The sequence below is a fragment of the Archocentrus centrarchus genome, chromosome 23, assembly GCF_007364275.1.
Source record: "Archocentrus centrarchus isolate MPI-CPG fArcCen1 chromosome 23, fArcCen1, whole genome shotgun sequence".
NCBI lineage: Eukaryota > Metazoa > Chordata > Actinopteri > Cichliformes > Cichlidae > Archocentrus > Archocentrus centrarchus.
In genome coordinates, this window is record NC_044368.1 from 8,518,231 (window position 1) to 8,531,747 (window position 13,517).

General features: G+C 39.7%; 2 protein-coding genes across 5 annotated transcripts in view; one reads left to right on the plus strand and one right to left on the minus strand.

Annotated features, from left to right (window-relative positions):
* Positions 1-8,514, minus strand: part of lhfpl3 (LHFPL tetraspan subfamily member 3) — a 53,674-nt gene extending 45,160 nt beyond the window's left edge. For both annotated transcript variants that reach the window (XM_030720373.1, XM_030720374.1), the window contains exon 1: positions 7,651-8,514. In XM_030720373.1, the coding sequence (XP_030576233.1) occupies positions 7,651-8,086 (436 nt within the window). In that variant the 5' untranslated portion in view covers positions 8,087-8,514. The remainder of the gene's footprint in view (positions 1-7,650) is intronic.
* The window catches only part of orc5 (origin recognition complex, subunit 5), a 28,440-nt gene that overhangs the window by 3,925 nt on the left and 10,998 nt on the right, over positions 1-13,517 (plus strand). The window contains exons 1-3 of one of the 3 annotated variants that reach the window (XM_030720369.1): positions 9,460-9,483; positions 9,662-9,870; positions 12,068-12,160. In XM_030720369.1, coding sequence (XP_030576229.1) covers positions 9,757-9,870; positions 12,068-12,160 — 207 coding nt within the window. In that variant the 5' untranslated portion in view covers positions 9,460-9,483; positions 9,662-9,756. The other 2 variants (XM_030720372.1, XM_030720370.1) reach the window with 2 other exon arrangements.

Genomic DNA, 13,517 nt, shown 5'->3' on the forward strand with positions numbered 1-13,517 from the left:
TTAATGTGTTGTTGCTGATCATCAATTATTGATTAATTGTTTATTATAAACAACCTGTCACAGCTCATGAGCCCCCTACAAAATTACACTAATTAAAAAATACCTCATCATCTAAACACTCTCATCTTTGACCTCTTTGACCTTTAAAGTGTGATTTTTCTAGTCATAGAAGAGAGACAACTGAGGCATAAAAGTTGGCTTTGTCAGTGGATGCCGATATACTGCATATACTGATATGTGCAAAGAAATGCAAAAGATGACAATTCAAAATTCAAAGCTGCGTTCTGTTTCATATGAAAGTGAACGATATCTCATCATTAAAGAGATCATCATTTTTTTGGCATATCTTTCTGAAATCTTGACACACTGGAAGCCAATACTCATCAAACATTCAGGAGATCGCATCATTGGACAGAAGTCTCTGAGCCATGTGTGCTGTCTTTGACAGCTCGTCACAGCAGCCTCAGACCACCTGAAATCGCGTCTGACAGGGAGGATTTTGTATTCCAATCGTGATGGGGTTGGACAGAGGAATCTCCGCAATATTGTGTATTTAACCTGCCAGGAGATCTTTTGGTCTCACGTGTGGATTTGATGGGACTTTTCTGAGAAAATTGACATTGAGTAGTGAGTTGTATTCAGATCAGTTGAGTACCAGCTATCACGGTTCCAGGTTCTCCTATAGGATTTTTTTAGTTTTGGTTTGACTCTTTCTTGAGTTTCTAATGTTTTTATTTCCCTACTGTTCCCATTGTCCCATCTTTATTAGCCTCTGTTTTACCCACATGTTAGTTCCCTCCCTCCTTGTTTCTACCTCTTTGATTTTTTTTTTTTTTATTTGCTGCTCCTTGCATGTCTCCTGTCCTTGTCTACCTTCTGATTCCCTCATTGTTTTCCCAGATTCTTTGCAATTGTCTATCCCACCTTAATTATCTCCACCTGTGTCTTATACCTACTGTATATTTCTTACTGAAGTGCTTTAGGAAAAGACAAAGATTTTAGCCTGCTCTGGAGCAGGTTACGTTACACTGAAAACCCAGAGTTAATTTTGGAGTTCCTGCTTCATAGCACAGGCTTCTGCAGTTATGTCCTGTATTTAATCCTGAATGAAGTGCAACAGTTTTAACAGACACCGTTACTTGACTAAAAAGGCTTGATTAGCAGAAATGTGCAAAAAGGCATCACTGCCCTTTTTTTTTCTTTTTTTTTTTTTAAAGAAATTGTCAACATGTTGGAAAATAATTGCATTTTGTAAAAGTAAGTCTCACTTTTATGTTTAGCTCATATTTTAGTAGCTTTTTCTCTGGGAGCAGCTTCTTATTACTCCAAGTTTTAACATTAGTGCATCCCTAATATTTGCCTTATGGTGGGACAATAATGAAATTGAAAATCTGAGCTTAGAAAATTGTCAAAGTTTTCTGACATTTTACGATCAGTCATTAGTCATGTAAATAATCATCAGTTAGAGCGAAAACTCTCTGTTCTCCTGACTTGGTGGGAAAACTGAGGAAGGCCGATGTGGCTCAGAGGAGTAAGAAGGAGCTTTGATCTGTGACTAAAACACAGCAAAGATACCAACTCGTCCTCATTAGGAATGGCTTGTGATTGAGCTCCTCATTGTGCTTTGTCTCCAAGATAATCCAACTCAGCTGCTAGAGCTTCAGGGATTTTTAGATGAAAAGAGAACATTGTGTTGGGAGTAGGCCAACAGCTGGCCAGTGGTGCTGCTAACCTCTGCTACTTATAAATGATTAGGTATTTATTGTCTTGCCTGGTGGCTAGCAGGCTTGAACCCTGAATGTGTGGGCATATTTTGTAGGCAAAAAGCAGGAGTGCAGTGTAATGTGATTGTTATTGGTTATGACATTTAATTCCCATTTGAGAACAACCAGCGTTTTGCTGCAGGCATGTATAAAGGTGCACGATGTGATGCTGGCAGATTATTTATATACACAAATGTTTCTGAGCCAGAGACTCCGCGCAGAATCGCTGTCTTTATCAGTCATTATTTATCATATGTTTCTCTGCGGGGGTGTAAATTTGTGCGACGGCGTTCATTCTCTCAAGAAATGAAATCAAATCTCATATTTTTGGATCAAATTAAAGCTCAGTGACTCATGTAGTTGCTTCTTTCTTCCACCACTCTCTCTAGTTGATGTTGAGTCAAGGTCATGTGAAAGACAAGCAGATGATACCAGCTATATTCTTCTTCTTCTTTTTTTTTTCCCCCCATTTGGGGCTGTTGACCTTGAACCACTCTTTATAAGAATGCAAATTAGCTTCCATCTGAATGATTCTGATTTATTTATGTTTGCATGTTACACAAAAATCACAGCGACAGCAATTTCACAAGCTGAGGCAACCAAATAGAGTCAAAAGACTCTAAAAGGGAGCTCCTTCAATCCTACACATCAAAGCCTGTTTATAGGTCTCGTGGAGGACTTGTTCTATATGTGGAGAAAAAAGTTGTATCCAGTGTGTTGTGGCTCCAGAGGAAGCTGAATGAAATTGGATAAACTAAAATCTGTCAGCTGGGGATGAAGACTACAAGCTTGAAAATGAAATCAAAAGAAAAAAATGATGGCGCAGAGTTAAAGAGAAGCAGGTTTATTGGACCTCTGCAGATGTTTCTCATCTGCTCAAGGCTACACACTCTAACTCAAACTCTAGCTTAAAAATTGTTAACAGGGTGTGATAAAAATGAAATAAAATAAAAGAAATAGCAGTAAACTAATATTATTCATAACCAGGGATAAAATCAAGGGGTTATCAAAGATGGAAACTAGTGTGAGATTTTAGCAATATTCAGTAGTAAATTTGACATGGATCTAACAAACTTAGGTAAAAGATCAGGTAAAATCATAATACCTAGTGAATTGTTGCCTAGTACAGGATTCATGGTACTGTATCCATGTGAAGCTCTTTGGCTTTTGAGGGTTTACAGTCTGCAAACTTGCACGGTCAGGAGACTAAGGCGTCAGTCACACACAAGCTTAGAAATCAGACTGCAATCATCTGGCAACCATACCGGTCACTAAAGATAAAATGTGTATTCTTTGATGGGTCAGTGAAAACTTCCATGTGATTGCTTTGATTGCTAGCAGATTGCCACTGTTGCCTGTAGTTTGCATGGAATATGCTGACTTGACAGCCATCAGGTTTTTTAATTCTCATACAAATCGCAGATGAACTATGTCAGACATATGAATTTCCCTCAGGGATCAATAAAGTTATTTTTAGTCTTCTTCTTTTTTCCTTTTCTTGTCTGCTTACACTTGCCAGCTACTCTCCGAGCTGTAGTGAAACCATGAAAAGTGCAACGCAAACTGGACAAAGTAAGCGTTGCACCTTGTGCCTCGATGTGTGTTGGCTGCAATGCTGAAGCACAACTTTTACTCCGAACACAAAGGTTCTCTGTTTGTGGTTTGTGTCACACTTCAGGTTTCACTACCACTCAGCTAGTGTTTAATGGGTGTTTTCAGACAAGTTGTGCCTTTTGTGCAAACTACAGATAACCATGGCAATCTGCTTGTGACCAGCTTGCCAGTTTCACTTAGAAACAACCAGAAGCCTTCAGCAACCACTCACCAGTCCGTCAGGGAATGCACACTTTACACACATCCAATATGCACATGATTACATGTGAGAAACCTCTATAGAGAGAGGGATTTTGGTTAAGGAGATGCACTTGTGTGCAGTTCTCCATAAAACCAAGAGCGGGAACCCGATGTCGGTCCCACTATGCTCGCATAGATTTGTTGAAAAGTTAATGATGGGAAAGGGGGCAACAGCAAAGTTTATCATGCAGAGAAAAATGTACAAAAAACAAAAAAGCATGAATGAGAAGCACAGACAGCAGCTGCAGTGGACGATTTTAATTGCTTTTGATGAAGAAGTTCTCTGTATCTGACTGCTGTCTTCTCCACAGCAAGGGCTGAGTTAATAGACCAGCAAACATAACCAGGAGTAGCCCACCTTAATGGTAATTTTTAGATATTTTTGGCACTGCCCAAAGATGACAGTACAAAACTGTAGACGTGGGTCTGCAAAGCCCTGTGTATTCTGTAGCACCTACAGACTACCACTCCAAGTGCTTAATGCACACCGCTGTTATTCCTCTGCTGTTTATTTCCCTGTTATGTCCTTCTTGGACGTTCATTTAAAAAATGCACTGCAGTCCTGAACTTTTCCAGACATCACAGCGGAGGTTTGTGTGAAAATGCAAATGTCCAAAGCAATCAGATTGGGCATTAGCCAGTGTTCTTCTTAAGTAATTCATCTTAAATGCTTTCAGAAAATGAACAGTGTCAAGGCTGGAATAGGCCATCCATTTTCTTAGCTGCTTATTCAGTTTAGAGTCGTGAGGTAGCTAGACAGGTCACCAGTCACAGGGCCAATACACAGAAAACAATAGAAAATAAGAAACCCAACAAATATGTCTTTTGACTGTGGTAGGAGGCTACAGTCCAAAGGCATGCTGCACTCTTTTGAACCCACACATTTAAAACTGTCCAATCTAAAATTGACTTTCAGTAAGTGCTTCAACTTTAAATTAATGACCTTATGACTCTTCATACTTCCACCAACTAAATATGGATAAGACTGAAGTAATCATTATTGGACCTGATGCCGCTAACAGATAAATCACAGCACATCCGGGCTCTTTGTCCATGAATTTGTCCAGAATGCATCACTCAGAGAGCACATCACTCCTATTTTAGCATCTCTTCAATGGTTACCTATTCATTTTAGAATTGATTTTAAGAATTGGTTGATGGTTTTTAATGCTCGCTCTGGGCTCACACCTAAGTACATATCAGATCTTCTAACACCTTATGTGCCAGGGCTCTGCTAGGGCCATCCCAACAATCTCAACAACCTCTCAGATTGGTGAGCTCCATATTGTCTTTCAGATCTCTCTAAAAGACACATTTTTATAAACGGGCTGTCTCTGTGCTTTCAGTTTGAGCTACTTTTATGCTGTCTCCCATTATGTTTCATCATCTATTCTTGGTGATTGGTTTTAACTATTTTATATTGCTTTTAGTGGCTCCATAGTGTAGTGGTGTACATATTCACCAAACAAGGGAAAGATTCCCAGTTTGATCCCTGGAGGAGACACAGATCCCTTTGGGTTTGCATCAGGAAGGGCATCCAGTGTAAAAAATCTGCCAAATCACACATGCATGAATAAGGGAGCAGCTGAAAGTAGCTTTATAGATGGTGGTGCACACGAATGAAGTGCTTCTTGCTTGTTTTCTTTGTTTTTTTTAGTCTACTTTTCACACACAAACTAAGTATATAACAAGAGGAACTACAAAAGATTGGCACTTGTTCTTTACACTTATCCAATTCAGGGTTGTAGGGGGGCTGGAACCTATCCCAGCTGTCATAGGGTGAGAGGCAGGGTACACCATGGACAGGTTGCAGGGACACAGAGAGACAGACTACAATTTGCACTCACATTCACACCTAGTTTAGACTGTGGGAGGAAGTTGGAATGCCCAGAGAGAACTCACACAGACATGGAGAGAACATGCAAACTCCACACAGAAAGGCCCCGGCCAGATGGTGGATTTTGAACCTTCTTGCTGTGAAACAACAGTGCTAACCACCGTGCTGCCTCCAATGTTCTTATATTTATATAATTTTTTAAAACTTCATAAAACAAGTCTTTATAGAACTTGCATCAAGTTTTTACATGATGTGTCTTAATTGTATGCGCCACTCAGGGAGATGCTCCAAATTTCTTTGTACATCTGTACAGTGACAAATTAAAGCATTCTATTTTATTCTAGTCTATTTTCAGTGTATCTGTATTTGCTTTTAATCACCCCGTGCTGTTAGTTTCCCCCTCTCAGTGCTGTGTTTCACATCTTGTCTTCATGGAGCACTTTGTACTTTGTTACAAAGTAGTACCTTTCTATGTATTTTCCTATGTAAATAAAGTTTATTGTCATTATTATTACAAATTAGTGGCAGAAAGCCCTAAACAAATCATAATATATTCATAGTAATTAAGCCTGTTTCTTGCTTTAGTGTCTAGTGGCCTAAATGTTCCTCATTCCCAAACATACACTTACCCACACACACACACACACACACACACACACACACACACACACACACACACACACACACACACACACACGTATATATATAGAATACTTTGTTTTAAAGCACTCAGTATGTGTGCAGTGTTATGGACACTGGGTGTAGGAGGTGGTGTTTGTATATGTAGTATGGTAAAAGGACTGGTACTTACAGAGTGCCTTTCTACTCAGCTGAGCACTCAAAATCTCATTCTTCTCTCTAAGCACAACATTCACACACACCGATGCATCAGGGTTCAGTATCTTGCCCAAGGATACTTCGGCATGTGGGCTAGAGGGGCCGGGTATTGATCCACCAACATATCACCTGAGCCACAGCCGTATTCTGCTTGTATATTATTGCAACTTTAATAAGGACTCTTGGGAGCTATAAATCTAAAGGGGATTGAAATAAACACAAAATAAAAACAATAACATGTACAGAAAATATATCTGTTGTAAGTGGAAAAGGTAAAATGTGAAAATCCCTTTCTCTAGACATCCACTAAACTCTGGAGGGCTCATTTGTAAGATGCTGTGCTGCTGCTTTCCTGTAAATACTGAAATAGTTTGTTTTGTCACTAATTTAGGATGGGAGTCAAAATCTCTGCAAAGAGGTGAGGAACTAAAAAAATAATTAAAGGCAGGAGGAAACATTTCACTCAAGACTATACTTCACAACTACTTTGATTTCTGTTTCTAATTTTCCTTGCATGAGTTTTTTGTTTTCTTTCTGTTTACGGTACTGGCTGGGTTTGAAGAGAAACCCTTCCTGGTCTCATTAAATGAGCAAAAGAAGAATTAGCATTTTCCAGTTTAAGTTTAAGCACACCACAGGAAACACTGTAGAGCTCCCGCTTGTTTTGCTTATATATAAAATCAAGAATATGTTGCATTAAAGTGGCAGAAACTTGTATTCTCCTTGAAGGATTTCAGTCTGTATTTTATGCATTTAGAATCGCTGTCTGTTCATGAGGAGGTTTCAGGCCAATGAGGTGTCCACAAGCAAAGTGAAAATGTTAGCACGCTTTCATTATTTAGCTCTTAAGGGTTTAGTACAATCTTTGGAGCTGTAGAATCAGTCTCCTCAAGGCTGTTGCCAGCCCACCTACACTACAGACAGTTACATAATATTTTATTATAAGGGCTTTTTTAACCGGAGAGAGTCTCTGGCACAAGGTTTCACCAGACAAAATCTACTAATTTTGGGCTCAGTGGCGAAACCTGTTGCACCTGTTGTGACCCTTTTTTCTTCTTTCCAGTTCAGGTTCAACATTTCTTCCAGTTTTATATAAATCATTACTGGAGTTTATGAACTGAAGAAGCCCTGCAACCTCTGGATTTGTCAGTGCATTTAACACAGTACACGTGTTTTTTGCCAAATAATATACTATGAATCCAAAATCTGATTGGAAAGACGCGGGTGAAAGCTGCGCCTTTCAACTGTTTTAAGTGATTACATATTGCTCATTGGACTCATAGCAGTCTCACCCACCCCCAGAGCTCCCCCTACAAGAAGCTATCTTTCCAAACTTCCACCTGTAGTCATGCATCTTACCTGCAGCCAGCTGCATCCAGCCGCAGATCTTGTACACTGTACCGGTGCTGCAGAAGAAGAAAAGCGCAAAGCAGCCGATGCAGGTGAGCACCAGCACCATGGACATGCCGATGAAGAAGGAGGCAGCCTTGAACGCACCGGAGGGGATGCTGCTGAACTCGGTGAAGCTGCCTTGACAGGTCAAGTCCCGGGACAGCCCGTTCCCGATGCAGTAGTGGAACAGACCGAAGTAGCCCGCCTGCGGGGTGTCCACGCCATCCCCGATCCAGTACGGCTGGATAAAGCACACCACGTTGACGATGGCGAAGAGGATGGTGAAGATGGCCCACAGGACGCCGATGGCGCGGGAGTTGCGCACGTAGTTGGTCTGGTAGATTTTGGCAGCCTCGGATGCGGGGAGCATGGTGGTGGTCGTGCTGGGGGCCCCGGGGACCATAATGTGAGGGTGGTCTGCGCGGTCTTCAGGATCTGTCAACCTCCTCAGCAAACTAACATCTGCTTCTTCTGGTCACAATATCCCGCAGAACTTCTCCCCGTCGCTGTCCACGGATTTCCCCCCCTGCCTGTTCAGTCACAATTATCACAGCATCACCGCGCTCTCATCCGTGACAAGGTCGGGATTTGATTTCTTCTTGCTTTTCTATTCATTAGTCGGCAGATTCAGGACGTGCGCTCCGGGGAAAAAAATCAAGCTCTGAGAATACAAAATTCAGAAGATTTCTGCCATATCTGCCCTCATATTTAGGTTATTTTTAAAATGTCTCTGCCTGAGTCGTGTCCGCTGCTCCGATAAACTGTCTCAGCTGTGTGTACGGGTCTCTCTGAAATGGTCAGCTTGTTCTCGACGCCGACAGACTAACAGCGCAGCTGAGCTCCTATTGAATTGGAGTTGGAGGATAGCCTCGGATATTACAGGGCCAACCCACATCCCTTAATCCCACTCTGACGTACAGTAACCCGCGAAATCTTAAACAGACATAGATGATTTTAAAAAGAAAAGCGATCTTTACGCCTGATCAAGTGTATGCGGGTAAATGGGTGTAAACGCATCTGCCACTATAATTGCAGTTATCACTATTAATAATAATCAAATGCCATGCAGGCTATTTTCTTCTAATGTTCTACCTGTGTCACACTGTGCTTACATTAATTTTGAGATTTGATTGATTTTATATATGAAACTATGGTCCATTCTCTAATGTGAGATATTCGGCTTTCCGTGCACAAAGACTGGATTAGTACAATAGTGATTATATGTAATTCTTTTACAACTGGTAACCCCCCACCCCCACCCCACCCCCCAATAATCTTACACAAGTGGATGAATGGATGGATGGATTATGATAAGAAAAAATGACGTTATAAATGCGTTAAATAAATAGAGTAGTTTGCTTTAAGATTTCATATAATAATGTGCTTGAAGATTATGTATCTGAGTTATTAATCCGGTGGAAAAAAAAGAAATGGCATAAAAACACAGCATCAAATTGACATAATTTATAGTCTTAATATTGATGCTGCTATACTGTCTTGTACAGTTCTGTTTAGGTAACATTAGGATACTGCCAGGCACTGCACTGTGCAAGCACGGATGCTTTTGTGTCCCAGTATGCCTCAGATATTACCCATAGCTAACTAGAATACAAGTTTAGTTTTGCTTTGATTTGCGTGTATTGGGAAATGTCGATAATAAAGACTTTTAATCCACAACGAATTCATTATTTGCTTGTTTCGATTGTAAAACTGCATTACCCAGAATTCATGGCTCACTTGTGATTGGCTGGTACGGAATGATAGCATGTGACGCAATCTGAAGGCGCGCGCGAAACTCCAGTGAGTGGTCTTGGCTGAATTTTAAGTGTTTCTGACTTTAATTGACATTTTTTCTGCATTTTAAATTTTAAACACATTTTATTTGTCGGTATGACTGTTTCCTAAGCTCCCTGTGGCTTCCACAGTACATCGTTTCTGACGTTATACCTCCTTTGACTCACTTTTTGTCCAAACACAGAGTTCTTCGTCGTCTGCTAAGGTTGGACGAGCTGAAGCTAACGTGAGCCGTACTCCGCTGAACTCTGCCTTAAACAGACACGGTGTGGTGGCAGGATGACAGCGCTGTTGAAGCACCCAGGATACGATGAGGAGAGGCTGCAGAGAGTGGCAGAGCAGCTGCCCTGCAGGGAAGTCCAAGTTGGGATGCTGCTGTCCCTCATGGGGCAGGTAAGAAGCCTGCTGTCAGCTCCATTTAACTTTTTAAAGTACACCACATTAAAAGATGCAGCTTACGTGTGTTTAAAGAATTGTAAACGTCCTAAAATACACATTTTTATGATTATGCTGATGTATTTCATTTAAAAGGCTTCATGACTGGACATATATTATGCATTTAAAAGATCACTCGATGCAAACTCCAGTTTTCCATATTAAATTGGTATAATAAGCTAAAAACCTACAGTTTAACTTATTTTTAATGGAGGGGAGAAAAATAGATGTACAGCTTTTTAGAGTCAGTGCAACTGTTTTTGTTATTCGAATCAGGTGTGAAAATCCTCCACTGCCTTAAATGTAATATTTTGGAATCTGTAGCTTCCAGGAAAAAAAAAGCCTGCATTGATAAAAGGACTAGATAACATACTTCTTATAAATACATTTCCTTTAAACAGTTCTTCCTTTGGCTGCTCCCTGGAGGGGTCACCACAGTGATTCATCTGTCTGTGTGGTGCTCATCCTCCACTGTCACACCAACCCTCTTCATGTCCTCCTTCACTACATCCATGAATCCTCTCTGTGGTCCTCCTCATTTCCACCTGCCTAGCAGCTCCATATTCAACATCCTTTGTCCACTATATCCACTATGCCTCATCTGCACTCGTCCAAACCATTTCAACCCCATTGTCTTTATGTTTCCAATCTGCTCAACCTGAGCTGTCCCTCTGATGTACTGATTTCTAATCGTGTCCCTCCTGGTCACTCCCAACAAAAATCTTAACATCTTCAACTGTGCCACCTTCAGCTCAGCCTTCTGTCTTTTTGTCAGTGTTCTTGGCCTCCTGTCTTTTGTCTTTCAACAGTAACCTTTATAATATTTTAAAAACAGTGGTTAACAATAAAACAAAAACGAAATAAGGAATGAACAGAAAAAAATGCTTCCCTCATTCATAAAGATAGTAATCCAACTATTGTTTTCTTTCCTTATTATTTTTTTTTATAAAAAAAAGTATAGGGAAAAATAAAACTCTTTTGCTACACCTAGTAAAGTATAACAAACAAAAAGAATCTGTTATTCAGTTTGACTTTCTTTTGGATCCAGATTGTTTGGAAAGTTTGAAATATTTGCCAAAACCTGAATTTTGGCTTTCAAAGAAAAGTATAGTTTCTTCTTTCTAGGGTAAGGTTTTACATTATTTCTGTTATTTTTATTTATTTTTTCCAAAGCACTGTTTTTTTGAAGGCGCAAGCTGAGACGTGTTGGTGTATCTTTAATGTCTTCAGCTCAGTAAAATAAAGGTCTTTCATTAATTTTCCAAACCTCCCTGAGTGCCTGGATTTGTACACATTGTTCCATTTCTTTGGTCATAATTTTCCCATCTTTTTTTTTTTGGTTGTCATTGTTCCATTCCATGAGCACCCATAATTTGTAGGGACACCAGTAGCACTCCTATTATTTTCTTATATTTTTTTGTAATTTGAAAGAAAGATGTTTGTTAATTTTTATTGTGATTAACAAACATTGTGATTTAACACTGGATAGAAACTAAGAAACAGCTTTGATTCTAGTGGAATTTCTTTTTAGATTTTCTCATGAGCCTTTCAGATCGCTTAATATTTTAATCTTTCTGCCAAATGCAGGGAAACCGTGTTCCTTTAGCCTCACTGTGCATTTAATACATTTGACCAGGCAAGAGTTATACACATTTTTGCATCCTCTGATGAGATTTCCATTTGCAAATCGTCACTCCACATATTCAGCTTGTACTATAATTAAACAGCCCTTTATCAGTACTTTTTCAACAGGCATTTGGAGGCATACAATATAACTTTGGGCAGTTTAGTCTCATCTGTAGTTGTAATTACACTGAAATAGTCATTCAAAACTTCTATAATCATTCAATGATATCCATCTTGAATAAAAATCATTGACAGATTTAGTTCTTTTTATTCTTGTTATAAAAATTAATTACTTGTCATTAGATTTCAGTCAGAATTTTAAATACATTTGATAAGGAAACCGAGGCTAAAAGCTGTTAGCACTATAGCTGATTACTGACAGCAACACTGGACTTAATTAGATCAGAGCTTGGCTGTTATTACTTTGTGACGTGCGGATGAAAGCTGATAGGGGGTTTAAGTGGTCAGTGATCTTGATCGAATTGGACAGTTATACTGAGTGTAAAGATGCTGAATTTTGTCCTTTCAGCCACAGCAGTACAGCTACCCCTCAGTCTTCATTTATGGTCATCGAGCCTCAGGGAAGAGCCATGTGATGCACGTTCTGATGAAGGAGCTGGAGGTGAGAGAGACAATTCTTGTCAAGTGAATGTCCTGAATAACATTCTTGTGTGTGCAGATTACAGGGTCCTGGATTTAATAGCATAATAAAAACTAATTTCACTGTTAACTCCCCTCCTAAACAGCAGGCAGACAGAAGTGTGTTAAAGGACAAATAGCTGAATATGTTTGCACTCGCAGTACTTCACTGACTCCTTTAAGCTTTTATAAACTTCATACAAAAGCTGGCACTTGAGTTCTTAAGAATTTTTTTTCTTTATTGAATTACTTTTAAAAGAGTCCTTGAAAATTTTACTGAAAGTACAAAAATCACAAAAGGACAGAAATCTTTGCATAGTTTAAATGTCTGTAAGGTGCACGTTTCCCTTTTTACCCCTCAGTCTAAAAAGGCTAATAGGGTATTGTAGCCACCCCACTAGGCTGGAGGACTGATGTTCAGCTTTCAACTTTGTGAAAGCGATACCTCAAGAACGATGTGTCCTGGGATGTTCAAACTGATGCCATAGATGCATTTACTAAAAATCTTAGATGAATTGGTTCTTACAGTATTGCCAATCACAGAAAGTGACAGTATTGTCAGTGGTTTATATTTATTATGATTTAGGCATTTCTTATTCCTGGTTCTTACTTGGTCGTTTGCAAGTCACTCTGGCTCATGTGTAGATAGCATTCAGGAAGTAGTTGGTGAGTGTTTGCAAAGAAATTGGCACATTCCATGCAAACAACAGGTGACCACAGCAATCTGCTAGCAACCAAGGAGGATTTTAGTGCACCACCCTCTTTGAGACTGATTTCACCCAGCAACAACCAGCAACTGTTCACCAACCAGTTGGGAATATACATTTTTTCCAAGTGACTAGAGATTTCCAGGGGGGTCGCCAATCTCTAGGCCTGTGTGAGTGAAGTCTAATGCATCCCAGCATTAGTTGCATGTGGGACATGTTACTTATGCTGAGCGCTGGATGTATTGAACTTAAAAAAAAAAAAAAAGGTTTGATATCAATCATGTGAAAGACAAATATAATTTAACTGAATGCAATCCCCCCAGCTGCTTAGAAGCATACACAGAAACTAAAGTTTGTCTGATGTGATAATCTTTGAACAAGTATGTATGTTTTTATGTTGTGAGTTTTGCAAAGTGAAGCCAGTCAAAATGTGTCTCAGTAATTGGGACGAGGGGAAAAAATGTGATTTAAAACAAAAACAACCTGTGTAGTTACACATAAAGTGGTCATCCTAATACCTGCAGTTTGTTTGTTTGTTTACGGCCATATCAGCAAAATCATTGCTCACCACTCACCAAATTTGACTTCCTTTTGTCTGCTTCCCCAAGAATTAAGTTCGAGTTGAAGTGTTGT